This window comes from Mya arenaria, chromosome 5 (genome assembly GCF_026914265.1).
Source record: "Mya arenaria isolate MELC-2E11 chromosome 5, ASM2691426v1".
Classification (NCBI taxonomy): Eukaryota; Metazoa; Mollusca; class Bivalvia; order Myida; family Myidae; genus Mya; species Mya arenaria.
The window spans coordinates 7,789,388-7,809,262 of record NC_069126.1 but is presented as its reverse complement, the minus strand read 5'-3'; the positions used below and the strand labels follow the sequence as shown (position 1 = coordinate 7,809,262).

General features: G+C 38.3%; 1 protein-coding gene across 1 annotated transcript; it reads left to right on the top strand.

Annotated features, from left to right (window-relative positions):
* Nucleotides 1-694: 694 nt before the first annotated feature.
* Nucleotides 695-17,556, top strand: LOC128234426 (uncharacterized). The gene is made up of 12 exons (XM_052948663.1): nucleotides 695-811; nucleotides 8,052-8,189; nucleotides 8,585-8,849; nucleotides 9,193-9,383; nucleotides 11,050-11,214; nucleotides 11,969-12,116; nucleotides 12,668-12,828; nucleotides 13,389-13,528; nucleotides 14,584-14,714; nucleotides 15,383-15,499; nucleotides 16,350-16,430; nucleotides 16,910-17,556. Exons 1-12 carry the CDS (start codon nucleotides 695-697, stop codon nucleotides 17,104-17,106), a joined length of 1,851 nt encoding a protein of 616 aa, XP_052804623.1. The 3' UTR covers nucleotides 17,107-17,556.
* The last annotated feature ends 2,319 nt before the right edge of the window (nucleotides 17,557-19,875 follow it).

The following is a 19,875-nucleotide window of genomic DNA, read 5'->3' as shown; positions in this document are numbered from 1 at the left end:
AGCTGTGAACGGTCATTAAAACAAATGAACCAAATTTTCAACAACTAAAAAACAAAATATGTACAGCAACGACGACAATGCAGTTTATGACGATGAGGACGAACACGTCACTATTCTCGACATTGAGCAAGATGACAACGCTACCTACGACTCTGATGACGATAACAATAAAAAAAAACAACAGGATAACAATAACAAAAAAAAACCTAGGTAAAAAAGGCCACTTGAAAAATGTCGGCCAAAATTATACATTTGTTCAATTCACCTAAATTCACCGAGAACAAAAAACAAAAGCAAAGTCCACTGCGATTTAGGAAGTTTGTTTAAATGCTATATACAAAACACATATTGGGTATCTGAACCAAGTGGTGCAGTGGATAAGGTCGCGGACAAAAGGCCCAGAGGTACTCAGTTCGTATCCTGATGCCGACGAAAACCTTTGTTTATTGTTCGCCCATAATTTCTTCATCTTAATATATTTAGAACTTAAAATGTTTTATTTTTTTCGAAACCTTTTGCCAATACATATTTTGTTTTCAGAAATATTTTACATTTGATTGGAACACAGGTAACGCCACCTACTACGCTGATAACGACGCCAACGCCGATTAGGCCGTCAACGTCGCCAACGCCTCCACCACCGATGCTGAATACGAGTATTCCCCCCCCCCACCCCCTATTACTCTTGGGGACGATGACAACCCCGCCTACGTCGCCTACGACGCTGACTGAGAACGAAGACAACACCGCCTATCATGCTGGGGATGACGACAGCGTCACCTACGCCGCCTACATCTCTGAGAAGTCGCCAGTATGTGCTGATTTTAAGACAACTTGGGTGTAAAACGGCAGTAGTGATCTGTTAAATGTACTTTTACAAGGACATCAATTAAAGTTCGTCCCCATTACTCGGGATTATTTCGTGAAAGAAATCGAAGTCAACCGCCTTCAACAGCCCAATAAAATCTCACTTTATCAGCGGGATCGTGGGGGAGTTGAGGCAGCTAATGCCCATGTTTGTCAGACAAATATAAACAGTGTACGGAAACAGGATATGAAAGGCATGACGTTAGCGTGAAATTGTTAACGCTTGGGGTCATTATATATGAAATAATTTATTAGAATAAATAATATTCTAAATTTAGTCAAAGGGTGTACACATTTAATAACCTTACACTGATTTGAGATATATTTCAAGTGTCAACATAGGAACGCTTGTATGTATGGCAATAACGAAAACTCCCGCTGTAGATCTAAAGAAGGTATTCTGATGTAAATTAACATGTCAGGCCAAAGGCCAAATCTAAAGAATGCTTAGTTTCTTAGACACAGCATCGTTATGAGCTTTACCTGTTTTATGTACACATTAAAGGATATGGTAAACACATACTGACATTTTAGAGGATGTGAAAAAATATGAAATAAGAAAAGGGTAAAAGCAAGGAGAGAGAGAGAGAGAGAGAGAGAGAGAGAGAGAGAGAGAGAGAGAGAGAGAGAGAGAGAGAGAGAGAGAGAGAGAGAGAGAGAGAGAGAGAGATGTCCTTGTTTGTTTGTTTTTATATTGTGTGTAGTGTGTTGTCACAGTGAACGCCACATTTTACGTCACAGAATTTGAACGGTATCAATTCGACGATATGATTTTTATTGTTTTTTAAGTGTAACTTATCACTATATTGCTGATAATGATCATTTAAACCTGTTCATTACATAGGATTATCAGATTCAATTTCAGTTGCATACCACATTTACTGTTTTGAACACCATATGCGAATGCTGTTGTTTTAGAATTAACTAGTTTGGGCGAAGAAATAATACATAACAGTGAGGGAAATAAAATAAAAATCCGCGATCCCTCTTTTTTCTCTTTTTTTTAAATGGCTGAGAAACTAAACATTTTCTTTCGTGGCCTTTTATAATACAGAGTAGTACAGACACACAGAGCAAATACAATATATGGAGAATGTAACCTCTTGACGCCAAACATATATAGAATACATGGTTTAAAGGGACAAGACACCAGATGATGCCAAAATCGGCAAATACAGTATTTCCACCAGACAAGACTTGAATTATCAATACGAGCAAATATGAGGCCGATAATACGTCATTTTACGTGATAAAAAGAATATGTTTTGCTGTCGCAGGTGAGTTAAACCGTGTAAAATTAGCGCATAATGATTTCCAAGTTTATAGTGAATTTATTAAGCGTGTGAATGTGACATGATCATAAAGATACATATACCGAATCTATTTTTAAATTGAATAGAATTTACGTGGAAGACAACCCCAGTTAATTTCGATTTGGAAAATACGCAAAAACCGAGAAAGATTCATATGTCGTAAGCGATTTGATACATCAGTAAGTATGATTCAATGAGATGTACACAATGATATAAATTTAACGTAAGTTTTTGACAATTTTCATTTTTTTCATTCAAATGCATCATCTGGTCTTTAGTCCCTTTAACACATTTAACTCCACCATACCGACCGTACATTGATAATTAGGAAAGAAAATTCGACAGAGGTTACCATGGATATTGTAACTGTGTTCCGCGATTTGCTACGGAAGGAGTTATCAACTTTAGATAAATTGACATGTATAATCGAACCGCAAAAAATCTCCACCTAAAATTGTTTTTCAAACACATCTAATGCCGAGTTGTCTCTGTCTTCAAATAAACTTCACCCCGCGTTCTCAAGTGGATTGTTCCAGTTTTCAATGCCCATCAAGGCATAAACATCCATTTTGTTCGAAAAGGAGTGAGTACAAATAATCGTCCTTATATACAAATCACCATGGTAACGTGTAAACAACACCCTTCAACTTAATGTCATCTACATTTGACCTTTTACGTCCATTTCTCAATGTTAAGGGAAGATTATCTCCTTATACAAAAAATCACTCGCTGTCGAAAGTCAAATATGTGATTTCTTTTATTCTCAGCGGTCCTTTAACGAAACTCATTGTTTTATATATATTTATTATGTATTTGGATACAAACATGGGATTTTTACGGGTATCTTTCATTGGTAAGTATACACGTGAATCTAAAACAATTTAGAAAGAAAAAAAACATTTGCAGAATCGCACAAAAATAGTTTTATTTATGAGTGAATTTCGTAAAGCTTCAACCGTAGACGTACTCAAATTTTCAAATAAATTTAAAAGCTTGTATTGTTAAATTTGATTGGAAACAAATTAAGTTTTTGGTCCTTACCTGATAGTATTGGAAATACAGTCGAAACTCGCCATTTCTATCTCAATAATCTTGATAGTCTGCTTGTGTCGAACTTTTTTCGAATGTTTTTAATAAAGTTATACACTGTTTGTTTTTCGGTTATATCGAATGCTCGTTATTTCGAAATATTTCCAAAGGTCCCAAAGACTTCGTCAAGTTTTGACTGTACTCGATCTATTGTTTGTTTCAGGAATGCTTCTCCTCTTCTCAGGAATCGGTGAGTTATACCCCCATTTCACCAAGGATTGTTTTTTTCCAGTCGGCCCGATCTGTACCAGATTATCCCCGATGATTTATTTTTTTGATCGACCAGATTGTCGTCCTGAATCGCCTCCAATACTCCCCACTTTTTAAGCCGATTGAGTCCCGACCAATGAACCACGGACTTGATTAAAAACAGTAGCCGATCACTTTTTAGGTACCCGACCCTCGAAGGTTTAGGTTAGTGCACGTTAGTGCACGCAGGTTCCCGACTTATTTTGCAAAACTAGGGCCGATCGACTAAAAAAGGGATCCGGTACTCTCGGGACCAAAACAATTCTTGGTGAAATGACCCTATAATATGGTCCATGCGTAAATAGCCCTTGTAGCAGGACTTGCTAACTTTGAATAATGCTTAAAGATGCACTCTTACCTCCAAATAAGATTAACCACAATTAATTATATTGTTTAATATTCCAAAAAGTATGAATAAATTTCGACAACAATGATTCTTATGAAAGGTACTGAGTTTAATTTGAAAGAAAAGAGCATAAAACACGGTATTTCTACCTTATAAGACTATAGTAGACCACAATCTTTTAGTATTCACCAATCATTTAATATTTTTTGCGCTTTCTACTATTAAATACACGGTTACAATCTTGTGATCAGTAATTAATATTTTTGATTAATGCATTTTTTAGTAAGAAGCTAAAGGTTTATCAGTCAAAATTGATGTTTGTTATGCATGTGTATGTACTGATTATGAATAAGGCAAAAAAATACCTGTGTTTCCGGTTACATGGCGAAAAATAATACGGTCGGTCGGGATTTTTTCCTTCTTTTAACAGTTTCCATATCATGCAATTTTCTGTTGAATCAGATCAATTATGTTATATCTAAGCGTTTCATAATTTACAAAAAGTCAGAGAAGAACAGCATTGTTTAATGTCTGAAATCATTTCCTTACCTTCGACTACCGTATTTTCCCGCCAATTTTGCCCATGAAATCAGGTGTTTTTGTATACAATACTCGTTTATAAGTCGCGATCGTTTTTTACAACAAATCAAGCACTTCAATTTCTACAAATCTGTGATAATGTTCTACCCAAGCAGTCAATTATCAACTAAATTTGTTAATTTGCTTGAGGGAAATCACCGATTTTCTTGTCAACTGTGAGCTCCTTAAACTAGGCCTTCAAGTGGAAGTACAATTTTTTTTTAAAATAGAACAAGTAAACGCGGATATGGATTTATTTTACTTATCTTATTTTCGTATGATCAAAGTTTCATTCATATTTATAGTGAATTAAAACGTTTCGGTCATTGTTATAAGATTCCCAGACGACAATTATTGATTATTATTTTTTCGATCGTATGGTATTATCTTACCAGCCTAGGCGAAATCCTGGCAATCAAATGGGATCATACGGTATCCGACTGACCGAATTAAATACAAACCATAGCCACGCGCCTTTGATAGTATCACCGCTCGTGCTCTGACGTCACAAATTGTACCGTTTGATCTGTTGCCGACACATTCATTGTGTCATTAACTTTCGAAGGTTTTTGTTTGGATTTCAGTTGATGGGACTTATTAAAATAAGGCGAAATAAATAACCATTGATAATTGCGGATAAATTAATGTAACGATTAATGAAATGTGTATTGGAACCTGGCAGCTAGCCTGCATGAATTCGCAAAGCCTAATCGTAAGAAGCTTGCATGATATACGCAAAGTCTAATCGTAAAAAAAGTAAGTTTTATTTTGGACATGGATAAATCACACCGCGATCTATAATCCTATTTTTTTCATTTTAAAGACAGCAAAATATGTCACTTGTGATTAACCACGTGTTTGGACCGTAAACATGCGTTTGCCAATTTGTTTTCCTGTTGACATAGCGTCTCGTTAATACGTAATAAGGTATGAAAGTTTATTCTCCGGGGACATAGAAAGACAAACAACGAAAATAATGACGATATATTAAAAAATAAATATTTTTTTTACGATAGAATTTATATTTATTTTTTACTTTTATGTCAAAAAAAAAGATTAGGGTAGGCGAGGAAAAAATAGGGTCGGTCGGGTTACCGGAAACACAGGTATTTTTTTTGGCCTAAGAGTGTCACTTTTAAATAAAGATTTTACAAGATAAAAATTATATTAAAAATGGATTTGAAATAAACAGTATTCAAATACTTTAAGACCAAAAGGGTCTACATATTATAAGGTATTAAGATAAAGCGATACAGCCTAGAAAGTGCATGTAATGTTGGATAATCGGGCTCAATTTGGTTTAAACAATATTTATTGTATATAAGTACATTAAGCAAATACATAAATTACATACATGATAATTAAGAATTAAGAAGAAAGCTGAGAGCTAATATTTATATCTCTCTCCTTGTAGGGCCCATGCCCCCCTATCCCCATAGTTTTGACCTTAACTTGATTTTAATACATGTCATTTCAATACCTCAGTGAAATAAAAGTTTAAGGGGGTTTGGCGATGGTGCCCCCCTCCCCAGTTATGTATTCTTGGAACCGCCCCTGGAAGTGTATAAGGGCATACCAAAGTCAACTTGTTTGTGACTTACAATGATGTGGTTTATATTTTTAATTTTGTATTTTTTACAAATGTTTGGACAAGTGTGACTTTAGGCCATACAAACTAGTTTCAATCCCTCGTGTTCCAATGATCGTCCCAAGGCCGAATCCTATCATTTTTTGTCAAATCTTTTTTGACCTGTGAGTGGTATTTCGTGTATATGTTTTATACGTTTGTGACTCTAGTTCAATATCTTCAGGCCTTTGCTCCGAGCCTCTATTATTTAACTAATGGGCTCGTCCCTGTAGTTTTCAATGCATTATCATTATATCCAGATGCCATTGACAAGACTGTGTGCGAGTCCATGTTTGACCTCATCACCTGCCCATTTGGTCAACTGATCCAGATCAACTCGGTGTTGTTCGGACGCACGCAGACTGCCACGTGTAACTACTTGGGCCAACAATTCTCGGTATGCTCATTTTGGAACAAAACAAAACAAAACAAAACAAAACAGGACATACGTTTATGCAGCAAAGCAGCTCAGCATTAACATAGTTCACCTTGCTCGAATGAATTATTATAAAAATACAAATAACTATGCTGAAAGCCCAGAGTAAATTTAAGACGTGGCCATTTTTTCACGTGACGACAATATCTTGATACTGAAAATAAGAAATGATAAGTAGCATAAACAATGAATTGAACAGACTAAAATTATTTAATAAAACGAGCCCTGCAGTGTAAAATAGTAGTTTCAAGTATTTTTAGACTATCTGCGCATGCGCGCAGGTAGTCTTAAGACCGCAAACTCCAAAGAACTACTTCTATTCATGTCGTTTTAACCCATTTTTTGTCTCAATGCGCTCTATGTTTAGCAGGATGACGTCGAAACCATAAAAATAGATTGGTTGTGTTGCAGTCCGAGTATGAGTTTATGCTTGTTCGGCTATTTCCGCGCTGTAATTCTGTATCCCGGCGTTTTATTTTTAGCAGAATATAACTATTTTTAGATCGCTATATTTATCAGATAAGTGTGGGTCAAAATAATGGAAGCTTTGGTAGGAAGGTAACATAATGATATTCACTCCGATTTTAGCCCATGATGTTCCAGAATTTTTTACCGACCGCATCGCCTGCAGGGTTTGTTATTATATAACCTGACGTGACCCAGAAGCACGCTTATTTGTAATGGTGCATTTTTTTATTTTACTTTGAAGAGATAAGAAACAAAAATGACTGGCTGTGTGTCAAAAAAGTTGTATTTCAGGTTAAGCGTTGCTTATGCTTCAAATACTTAAATTTACCTGCTACACAATAACAAGATATTATTCATTCTATGATTTTTGGCGATTATATTTCTCATGAGATGTTTTCATTTTTTTTTTGGCATAAAAGCTTCGCTCCTGTGTATTCTTGGCATAGTTTTAGACATTAGGCTTTCAATTTATATAAGCACACATGCCCTGATACGACAGTGAGTCATGCATACGTTTGGTGAAGCAAAGTAGTTCGGATTAAACCTGTAAAACATCCAAAGAGTACGAAGCATTCAAAACAGCACTAGTACTATTTCTACAAAACTAACATTAAATTTATCAATAAACTTTAAAAAGCACAATCATATTCTTCTTCTTAGAACAGACAAGTTCCGATAATCTAAAAATTGTTTAACTGCATTAACTGACCGATATTCTAAACATAGTTTCTACATGTATACATTAACTGACCACATGTTTGTCCTCACCGCTGAAAAAAGACCATCTGATAAGCTCTGCATTGTGAAAGGAATTGTTACTAAATTTGTTCGTAAAATCAAATCATTTTCCATAAACAATTAAAACGTGTATGTTCATAAAACTTGCCTTACGGTATGCTATCTAATCAAAGCAGCGAAAACGATTGAAAGGGGCATGCTTTATAACTTATATTTGCCCTTTACCCATTCCCATTGTTCAAATAAAATTTGCAACTCTCACATATTTGCCTGCAGATAGTCTTTCAGCGCATTCGCGCTTTGATTGTGAACCAGCGATTATGTATTTCCTGTATTCAGAACCTTAACTGCCGATCGACCAGTGTCAGTCTACAGGCGGTGAAAAGCGGCTGTCATGGGCACAACACGTGCGTCGTGCAGGCGGACTATTCGTTCATGCACGAGGACCCGTGCCCAGGGGTCTCCAAGTACCTGCAGGTTGGATTTTTTTTACAAATTTGGATTTGGTGTTTAAAATCATATGTATTGAACCAACACAAATACATTATGTAAACTGTTTTTAACAATTGATTAATTAGGCAAAGTAGGAATAAAAAACAATGACACTAGCGGATCCGGGTGGTGTGGGCACCTGCATTTTAACCAAATAAGTTTCGGTTCGTATGGGTAGGCGCAAGTAAAAAAGTTACGCCCCAGAGATACGACCCCTCTAACACCAACTTCTTGAATCGTCCCTAAATGAGGTAAACATGCACGCTCTTTGGTAGCTGATAAACTCATCTTTATTTTTTCTTGGCCTTAAATATACAAACTGTTTACGTAGAAATATCACAGTATGCATTAAAAACAAATAAATATTTGGCGATTATCAGATCGACTATCAATGCGTGGTGACTCTGGGTCAGCCTGTTCAAATGACAACCACGAGAAAACAGCCCGTCACCACCCCAAACATCCCCGTCACCACCGCGACAAGGGCCACCCCACCAACAACGACAGCTGCACCACCGCAAACGCGCGCAGCCACCACGCAACCCAACCTGCCGCCGGGTATTATTCCAATCAACGTCGGCGGCGGCGGCGGCGGCAACAGCGCGGGCTTTGGTGTGGGAAACAGCGTTAGCAAAAATCAAACAGGTAACGTTTTGTTCTAAAATAACCAAAAAAAAGCAAAACTAGACCTTTTCTGAAACTTTGATAGTTTTAAGTATTATGACCTAGCTTCCGGTCACCGGGATGTGCCGGGACGGGCGGCTGTCCGCCTATTCTCGGCTCGCCCTTATCAGCAACGCGCACTCGGTCATTAATGGTTCATGATGTATGTTCTCGCTTAAGCTGTAGCACAGTGTCACGCTTAAGGTCACCGGCGCGTGCCGGATGGGCGGCTTTCCGCGTCTTCCCGACTCAACACTGCCAGTAACGCGATATCGTGTACATCTTCACGCACATAACTTGTTCACGATATATGTTCTTCCTTAAGGCGTAACCCAGTGTCACGAGTTCCTAGTGTCTGGTCCCCGGGGCGTGCCGGACGGGCAACTGTCTTCTTCTTCCCGGCTCGCAATCGCCAATAATGCGCACAGGGGTCGCCTTTACACGGATGTTGACGTCCAAAGGGGCCTTGAGGGCGCCTGGACCGCCGATCCAGCCGATAGCAACCCTTGGATACAGGTAGGACTTTAAAGTGATGTGCAGCTGTAGATTGCCTCGATCGTATGGCGTGAATGCAAAACAACGAATTTTAATTATTTTAAATCATATTTCTAGCATTGTCCTATTAGCTTCATGCAAATACCAAATTGAATAACATTTAGACAATATTAAAAAAAGGAATAAAATACAATGTTTATTCCACAAACTGAGCTATTTTACAAGCACGTGCATATATTAAACACGTTGATTTCTTTGACAAAAAACTTTGAAAAAAGTCAGTATCCATGCAGTGAATTGGCGTCAGAAAATGACGTCAAGATAAGTCTAAAGCTTTTCTAAATGTTGACATATGATATGATTTTAGAATAGTTAGTAGGACATACCACAGTGTGTGTATACCACGCGATAAATTACATATCATTTATGCTACGTCGGAAGGCAATATTTTGCTTAAAAAAGACTTAAATCAAAGATAGCTTTTCATTAACTACACCATTTTAAATAAAACAAAGGACAGTCTATGTCGCTTAAAGAGTCCCGCATTCCTTTTATTACCGAAGTTTCATCAGGTGATTAGTTTTATCAAACACTCAGACAGACCTGTTTTCAAATTAATGTTTTGACAGTGCTCCGTCAGACGGCCGTATTGTGAAAGGGTTTGTCGAAGTGTTTTAAGAAACTAAACTTTCAATCAAACTCTGGTAAACGACTGAAGGCAGGGCTCCTTTAGCGGCGTAGACTGTGCTATGTTTCATTTAAAATGGTGAAATAATAGTACATTTATCTTTCTTTAAGGTCTTCATTCGAAGCATAATATTGCCTTCCGACGTAGCATTTATGACGCAATTTCTCACGTGGTATACACACACTGTACTAAAGTGTGATTGTAATTAAAGCTAACCGTTGAAGTTTCATAACTCTTAGTTAAGGCGTTACAGAATTCTGGCTCTGGGTATCACAGGCATTATCAAGTGGTATCTAATTTAAGTGAATTTCTGATACAAGTCAGTTTTGTTTCGTATTTTTTAATGAATAAATCGGCAATGCTTCCGAATCCTCAGCAAATCAATTATACAAATTGAAAGTGTATACTATTATAAAAACATACGGGGTTAATTTGATGTGGTCCGATAAGGCAGGTGACCTTTTAAAGCAGGTGGCCCTGCAACCAAGTTTGACTGCACATGTATATACATAATATATAAGGGCATAATTAAAGTAGCCTAAAATGTTCTTAAGAAAATTTTGAGTGGAATAAACTTAGTCATTACATTGTTTAAACATACTGGGCCCGTATTTACTAACGTCTTCAGTCTGAGTTTGCGACCCGGACTCAGAAAAGGCAAAATCTTCATTTTGTTGTCAAAATGCTATGATAGGAGCAAATATGTTAACAAATATTCTGTTCTACAATCAAACAGACTACTTTTGTAAAAAAATATAGACATTGATAAATGCTTTGAAAAGGTTAAGAAGCAAAGATGGTAAATATGGTTGTACCTATTTTAAATAATCTTTTCTATAATCAAACAGACATCTTTTGTAAACACAAGAGTTATAAATAAAATGTTTTGAAACAATTTATATTTCAATTTTCTAAGTCTGCGTCTAAAGCCTAAGTCTAAAACTCAGTGAATATTGCCCCTTGTCAGTCATTGTTCTCCGTTACCCCGGGTCCCTGCAGGTGAAGATGAACTGGTTGACGATCGTGCACGGGGTGACAACCCAGGGGCGCCACGTGAACCCTTCCACCGGGTGCTGTGCGGAGTGGACGACCGGATACAAGGTGCTCTACAGTGACGACGGACACACGTGGAACACGGTGAAGGACGCAAACGGACAAGACCAGGTTAGTGACATTGCGTATTAAAGATCGACCATTATGCTTTCAAAGGTATTCTACAAACGAGAGTCGAAAAATGGTTTAGATGTCTGCCTCTCATCTAAGAGGTTGTGGGGTCGATACCCACCAGGGGTACCCTCTCATGGCTTCTAAAAATGGACATTAATACTGGTTTTTGCCTCTCATCTAAGAGGTTGTGGGGTCGATACCCACCAGGGGTACCCTCTCATGGCCTCTAAAAATGGACATTAATACTGGTTTTTGCCTCTCATCTGAAGGGTTGTGGGGTCGATACCCACCAGGGATACCCTTCAATGGCCTCTTAAAATGGACATTAATACTGGTTTTTGCCTCTCATCTAAGAGGTTGTGGGGTCGATACCCACCAGGGGTACCCTCTCATGGCCTCTAAAATGCACATCTATATTGGTTTTTACCTCTCACCTGAAGAGGCTGTGGGGTCGATACCCACCAGGGGTACCCTCTCATGGCCTCTAAAATGCACATCTATACTGGTTTTTACCTCTCACCTGAAGAGACTGTGGGGTCGATACCCACCAGGGGTACCCTCTCATGGCCTCTAAAATGCACATCTATATTGGTTTTTACCTCTCACCTGAAGAGGCTGTGGGGTCGATACCCACCACGGGTACCCTCTCATGGCCTCTAACATTGGACACCAGTACTGTTTTTTTAAAAAAATATAATAATAAAAATAAATAAGTATAAATTAAAATCTTAAATCAGAAATGCACTTGCAGGTGTTTGTTGGTAATACGGACACCGACACGCCCATTACACACATATTTCCATGTCCTATCGTCGCACGCTACATCCGGCTGCAGGTCGTGTCACACGTTGGCCGTCCGTCTCTCCGGCTAGAACTGATTGGTTGTCCTACTAACTCACGTAAGCGATTTCTATAATTGACTGTACGTACCCTTCCAGTAGATAATCTATTTATTATTTTATTTATTTATTTATTTTTTTTAGGGGGGGGGGGGGGGGCGGGGGGACGGGGCGGGGGGAGTGCCCTCATCCAAAATCTGTTACTGAGTTATATTACAAGCTCGCTATTTAAAATTAAGTTACATTCGAAACTCGTTATGCCGAACTCGGGTATCTCGATTTTTCGGTTATGTATGGAACTTTTTCAATGTCATGAGGTTTAGTTAGACATTTTATTTTTTTTCGGTTATATCGATTGTTCGCCATCTCGAAGTATTTCCCGAGGTCTGAACGACTTTGACACATCGATCTGTGACTGTATTGTTTTTCTGTGAATAAACTGAAATATTACATTATACGCTGATATACACTAACACATTCCACAGTACCCCGATTTCATGCCGACCGAAATAAAAGAAGGTCGTCTTGCTCGATTTTCTTTCATGAACATGTTTTGATAACAATATCAATGAAAGCATTTACCTATACAGTTTAAACATTTATTGTTAAAGCTGACCTAGGGACGTGTCCGCCGGGCTGGAAGGAGCGTCCCGGAAGTGCCACGTGCTACTTCATATCGGACCAATCAGACACGAAGACATGGGAAAACGCCATGATCAACTGTCGCCGACAACAGGGTCAGATGGTCAAGATAGACTCGGCCGCAGAAAAGGTAAATGCCTATATTGGTTGTTTGGGTGTCATTCCTTTAACGCCCTGGCTATCAACTATTCACGATGAACCTTACAAAAAAGTCCTACCTTTTTTATTAAACCGTTTTTAAGTTGTGCGGACAAGACCTGATCTACCGAACAACCGACCAATTGGCAGACACACAAACATTTGTATTTTTAAAGGGGGCATAACTTCATCATACTATTAACTACAGTCGAACCTCATTGGCTCGAACTCCACGGGATCGTTAAAAGTATCTCGAGCCTCGAAAAATTCGAGCCAAACGGGGAATGTTTTCACTAGGTTCAAGAGATCGGTCCTTTACATCCAGTTCGAGTTAAAGAGGAATTCGAGCCAACCGGGTTCGACTGTATAGCTAACTTATTAAGTACATATTTGAAAGGCCTATCATACGAAATAGTCCACTCATCACCATAGCTCCCAGCCTTTTGGTTGGAAATAAATTACTAAATTAAACCTTATAAATAAATATCAATACAAATCAAAATGTAGCTTGATGCTCGAGATATTTGACCAGATACACGTTCTGCTCTTCAGCAATGGTTGATTGGTGAGTTGGCGAAGCTGCAGACGACACAGAAGTTGACTAACTTCTGGACGGGCCTCAACAACCGACCCCGCCGTGACAACAACTACTACCACTGGCACGATGGCACCTCCCTCAACGCTAACGTGGTGTAAGACGTATAATGGCGCATGTGCAATATCAAAGTATCAGATTTAAAAGCTGAAAGGGTACAAAACCAAAACAGACGTACATATTTTCCATGATGTACTGATATAACTCAATGCGTATCATCTCATACGTTTTATTCGTTACTGAGTAAGAAAGCTTTTAAAACTTAACAAAGGTTAAAATTCCAAAATCCCTATAAGTCAACCCCGGCCTGAATTGATGGAATTTGATTGATCAATAGCGTAGCTACATATAGGCCTAGGAGGCCTGGGCATACATTTTTTTTTTAAAATGACTAATTGTGAATAACCCAAAATGCAATGAAAATAATAGCTATTCAAACACTTTGAACAACTCAAAAGTTTGTTTTATTTTAACGAAAGCAAGTTTTGTATTAATAAAAACTACATGCAGAGTGTATTGCTTGGTTTCATGGTAATCATTGCAAGAAAAATTGATTGTGTGTAATGTGCATATAAAAGTCCCCAAACTCACATATAATCATCGGGCCTACAGGTTTTTTAGGCCCTGTACGAACCTATTGAGGGGTGGAGACATGTCACTTTTGTGTTATTCTGTTCTATATATACACAGGTGAACCAACCAAAGAAAGATAGGGGAAGAGACAACGGTGCCGAATACCTGACAGCCACCAAGTGACCGACTGCATGTGATGCTAGACCCCCCCCCCCCCCACACCACCCCACCCCCACCCCAAACACACTCCCCCTACAGCGTAGATTTATAATTGGATTTAGATCAGTTTAAAACCATTGTTTAAGGAGAACCCAAACAAGCCGGAGTGAGAGAGCACTGCGCCGAATAAACCTGACTTCCACTGACCTGCTAAAAATCTCAAGTGGGATTACAATCTCCCTTAACTGTCATCAATTTTATACCATTTGTAAAACAATTTCCCTTTGCTTCCAAGAACTGGCGGTCGGGGGAGCCTTACAAAGGCGGAGGAAGATAGCACTGTGCCGGAAACCAAACTACGAATGACCGGCCTTACGTGATATTTACTTTATACCTTTTTCTTTTTCCTTTTCTTTCCAGAAACTGGCGGTCAGGGGAGCCCAACAATGGCGGAGGGATAGAGCACTGCGCCGAGTACCTGACTACCACTGACCGGCTCAACGATCGTGACTGTGATAACGGTCTTCCCTACATATGTGAACTCTCTAAATGTCAGTATTGGTTGCATGTTTTTGAATATATAGTCGAACCCCGTTGGCTCGAACTCCAAGGGACCCTTGAAAATACCTCGATCCTCGGAAAGTTCGAGGCAAGCGTGAATGCTAAAATTCAGTTTAAAGAAATCGATTCTTAACATCCAGTTTGAGCAAACAAGAAATTCGAGCCAAGCGAGTTCGAGCCAACGAGCCATGTGATGTGTTCACATGTTGGTAAAGTTAATCTAGATGAGTATGTTGCTACTATTTGAAAGTAGTTTTCGCCGAATTGAAGCACTATCTTAGAATTAGACGAGTCGCTTACAATTATGTTAGGTTTCATCTTGTCATGATATGTTTATTTTACAACGATTGTGAACAAAATTATGTTAACTTATACAATGCCACACTCGTTTTCACGATGTTACGCGAGAGTGTGGCCTTATGTTGTGACTGAAAGCGAAGAACCCGGAGAAACCCCACTTGTCCGGCTTGGTGACCACCAATCAACTTTACATGCGTCCAGGCCAGGATTCGAACCCAGGTCGTCTTGGTGAGAAGCGAAAGCGCTAGCCACTGTATAAACCGGACACTCTTGATTTTCGGATGAAGACAAGTTTTAACAATAAAGGGGTTTATTTTGTATTAATGTATGGCTTACAAAATAATGTGGTGTACTTCAGACTGGTTGACGCCGGTATCCCAAGCCGCGACCCCGCCCACCAGAGCTCCCGGGGTAACCAATCCAACAACACCAACAACCACCACCGTCCGCCAGTCCACACTAGCGCCTACCACCAGTACGTACTGAATACTATATGTGTCCACTTAAAGATGCACTATCACAAATGGACAGTTTAGACCTTTTTTATTTTGTTTGTCTCAGAATCAGCTCATTTTGGCAAGAGTGCCTTCAATACAGACACAATAGAACAGATCTCATTTGTTTGGTAAATTGCCGAAAATTTTATTTTTCTTAAAGCGTTAGTAACGCTTTTAGCCATAAAAACATCAATTTTTAGACGTAAATATGAATTCCGCTCTATTGTCAGCAGTCTTATATCACTGGTTTCCAGACATGTACGCGAAAAATGTCTCATTTCAAGACAAAAAAGTTGTCAAAACAATCAATCTGTGAAAGAGCAGTTTTATTTTAAGGCATCCTATGTAAACATAAGCTAGTGATCGCATCGAGCTATTGACAACAATGTATAATTCGGTTGCCCGGTAACCCCATTTAATTTTTGGTAGCATTTGAAAGGGAGTTGCACACTGATTACCTATATTAGAGTGCGAACCCAGACTGTTTATGAATTTGTTGCAATTTGGGTGTTTGTTTTTTGTTGTTATTTGAACTGATATTGACTTTTTCAATCTTGCTAGGCCAAGACAGATCGTTTCTAATCTGTTTAGGTACAATCGTTGCCTATTCTTTTTCTGCCCGTAAACCCTTTCAAACAAAACCAATATAATAAAAAATATGTGGTCACCATTGAGCCATCCGGATACGGGTCATACTTTTAGCGCAAAACTATTGGATTAATTGATAGATGAATATTGCTTGTCTGGTAGTTAACATGTAATCGTACGACTTGTTTCATTGTCATGTCCATCCATTCCTGTCATCCTCATTTATTTTGATATTTTCAGTTCAACATAAGCTGCCTATTCCGATAGGAGGGAGCCTGGTGAATACTGGGAAAAACAACTTCACACGCGTGGGAGGGAACCGTAAGTTACGATAGAACAAAAAACAAACGTTTAGAAAGTGCAGGGGTGGACGCGAAAATGTTCCATCTGCTTGATTATTTGATATCACTTAGAACACTTTCTTCTTCATCCCTGGGATTACAATTACATCCTGTGTCATACCCCGGTGCTCGCTCTCTCATAGACAGTTTACGAGGGGGGGGGGGCGGCGGCTGAAGCCGCGGTGGGGACAAGAAGGGGTGAAGCCTCCTGTGTTATAGGGTTTCCTTTACCTCTATTTGCTTAAATGTTTCAACGATCGCTCCCTGTACCTCCGCCTCCACCCGCCCCCCCCGAAAAAGTTTCATCAAGGTGTGAGGCGGACACCTGTACCACAACACCGATCAGTGTTTAAAACCTACTTACATCATAATTTCATTTTATGGTAGAACACAGCTATATTATACCAACGAAGGGTTGAATTTCAAGTACTGAACTAAAATTGTATCGTTGTTTTCCAGCGGGCTGTTTAAAGACCTCCGACTGCCAGGCGCTCCCCGGAATCACGTACGGGGACTACCCTTCGTGCACCGGATGTGGGTTCTTTATGACGTGTGCACCCAGCGGCGCCTATGATAGGAACTGCCCCCTTAACCTCAAGTATGACGCCAACAAAGACGCCTGCTCCAGAACATCATCGAACTGCGCGGGCCCATAAGAGCCGTTGACGTATTTTAAGAGTTGAAGTGTAACATTGCTTAAAGTGACACTCTTATTCATAATCAATACATACACATGTATAACACACATAATTTTTGAGTGATAAACCTTAAACTACTTACTAAATAATGCATATGTGGAAAATATTAACTACTGATAATATTTTAACCGTGAATTTGATAGCGGAAAGCGCTAAAATATTAATGATTGGTGAATGCTTTAGGATTAACGGTGGTCTACTTAAGTCTCATAAGGTATAAATACCGTGTTTTATGCTCATTTCTTTCAAATTTAACTCGGTATCATTCATAATAGCCATTTTTTTCTGATATTTATTTATTCTTTTTGGAATTTTAAACAATGTTATTAATTGTGGTAAATCTAATTTGGGAGTAAAAGTACATCTTTAATATCACCGACTCGTTCCACTTTTTGCTGAATACAATTGGTTGAATTACAAATATTGTCACATTCGTTACCCTTGATTTTCGTACTCAATTCCAAATGTGAGTGACAACAGAAAACGTGTTTATTAACTGATAATAAAGATGGTTTCACACTTTATGTGCCATTTTGCCTCATTACTCCATATTAGTCGTAGTCCTCAATCTCTTTTCGATCCAGATAAAAACTCATCATCTTTCGTCGTTGAAATATTTTAACACTAGAACTCCGCGAGTCGGATGTGTCGCCTGACAAATTATTTACTGTCGACATTATAGCTGTTAGATTGGCATTTTATTCATTTAAAGACAATGATGTTGCCATTTAACTTTCAAGTGTAGGTGGCATTTGAACCCTCAATCAGATATACCTACGGAATAAGTTTCAGATTGAAACCTCCTATAGTTTACGAGATATGCCACGGACAAAACCTAAGCAAGAAAATTAACAAAGGGCAATAACTCTAAAAATATGGCAGCAAGAGTAACGGTTCTTGTGCACTGCACTTGCCCTCAATGAGATCTATCTAGCTATGAAGTTTCAAGTTGATACCTCTTATATTCTTCAAGATATGCCCCGGACAAAACTTTAAGCATGAAAATTAACAAAGGGCAATAATTTTAAAACTAAGAAAGCAAGAGTTACTATTATTGTGCACTGCACTTGCCCTCCATGAGATCTATCTACATATGAAGTTTCAAGTTGATAACTCTTATATTCTACAAGATATGCCCCGGACAAAACTTTAAGCATGAAAAATAACAAAGGGCAATAACTCTAAAAATATGGAAGCAAGAGTAACAGTTCTTGTGCACTGCACTTGCCCTCAATTAGATCTATGTACATATGAAGTTTCAAGTTGATACCACTAATAGTTTAGGAGATATACCCTGGACAAGCGAAAATGGGACGCGGACGCCGCCGACAAAAGTAAGCCCTATATGTCGTCTTTTCATGGCAGCAAGAGTAACGGTTCTTGTGCACTGCACTTGCCCTCAATGAGATCTATCTAGCTATGAAGTTTCAAGTTGATACCTCTTATATTCTTCAAGATATGCCCCGGACAAAACTTTAAGCATGAAAATTAACAAAGGGCAATAACTTTAAAACTAAGAAAGCAAGAGTTACTGTTATTGTGCACTGCACTTGCCCTCAATGAGATCTATCTAGCTATGAAGTTTCAAGTTGATACCTCTTATATTCTTCAAGATATGCCCCGGACAAAACTTTAAGCATGAAAATTAACAAAGGGCAATAATTTTAAAACTAAGAAAGCAAGAGTTACTGTTATTGTGCACTGCACTTGCCCTCCATGAGATCTATCTACATATGAAGTTTCAAGTTGATAACTCTTATATTCTTCAAGATATGCCACGGACAAAACTTTACTATTACTTAAAATATAACTCTAAAAATATGGAAGCAAGAGTAACAGTTCTTTTGCACTGCACTTGCCCTCAATTAGATCTATGTACATATGAAATTTCAAGTTGATACCACTAATCGTTTAGGAGATATACCCTGGACAAGCGAAAATGGGACGCGGACGCTGCCGACAAAAGTAACCCCTATATGTCGTCTTTTCAGGCGACACAAAAAGCGCCACCGAGCGAACTTTCAGCAATTGCAAATTGCCAACGAAGGTTGTTGCCGACACCAGGCCCAAATTTCTCGAAACTTCTTAAGTCACTTATAACAGGTTTAAGCTAATCTCACTATTTTTGTTGTTCTTACTTCTATAAAATGTGTTATATTTACTTCTTTAAAATTTTTTAGAAATTATGTAGGAATAATCTGTATGATTATCATAATAAATCATTTTTAATTTATCAAAATCCATTTTCAGTATGTATTTTGGCTAATTGAATTAAGCGACTTAAGCCTGTTAAGCTTAAGAAGTTTTGAGAAATTGGGGCCAGGGTTATCACAATCACTCGACTTTCCCCTGATAAACAGAGGATCAAAAAGGAAAAGTCCTGTAAAACATGAGTAATGTATATAAACAAAGACATGACATCAATGGAATTAAATCTGAATTTATTCACTATACGACTACATAAAATATGAGAATAAAATCCAGTTTAGTAATAACAACGAGTTTTTACACTCATAAACAGATAAGTAAGGTGCAGTTGTAATTTGCCAAATTAAGTATCACTACCTTTAATTTCATTACTATTTACAACAAACAAAAAAAACCTTGGTTGCTTTGCCCAATAAGCTTACTAAGTCTTTAAAGAGGCATCACTACTCTATTTATAAGCCAATACTTAAACTTCATAGAAGTTCATTTTTTGGTATTAAAGTATATAGATTGATATGT

Excerpts from the sequence above, each read along its gene's own strand:
- LOC128234426 (XM_052948663.1), top strand. The coding sequence starts at position 695 with ATGACAACCCCGCCTACGTCGCCTACGACGCTGACTGAGAACGAAGAC. Across the intron at positions 9,384-11,049 it reads ATAGCAACCCTTGGATACAG|GTGAAGATGAACTGGTTGAC; the intron begins GTAGGACTTTAA and ends GGGTCCCTGCAG. Across the intron at positions 16,431-16,909 it reads CACACGCGTGGGAGGGAACC|CGGGCTGTTTAAAGACCTCC; the intron begins GTAAGTTACGAT and ends GTTGTTTTCCAG.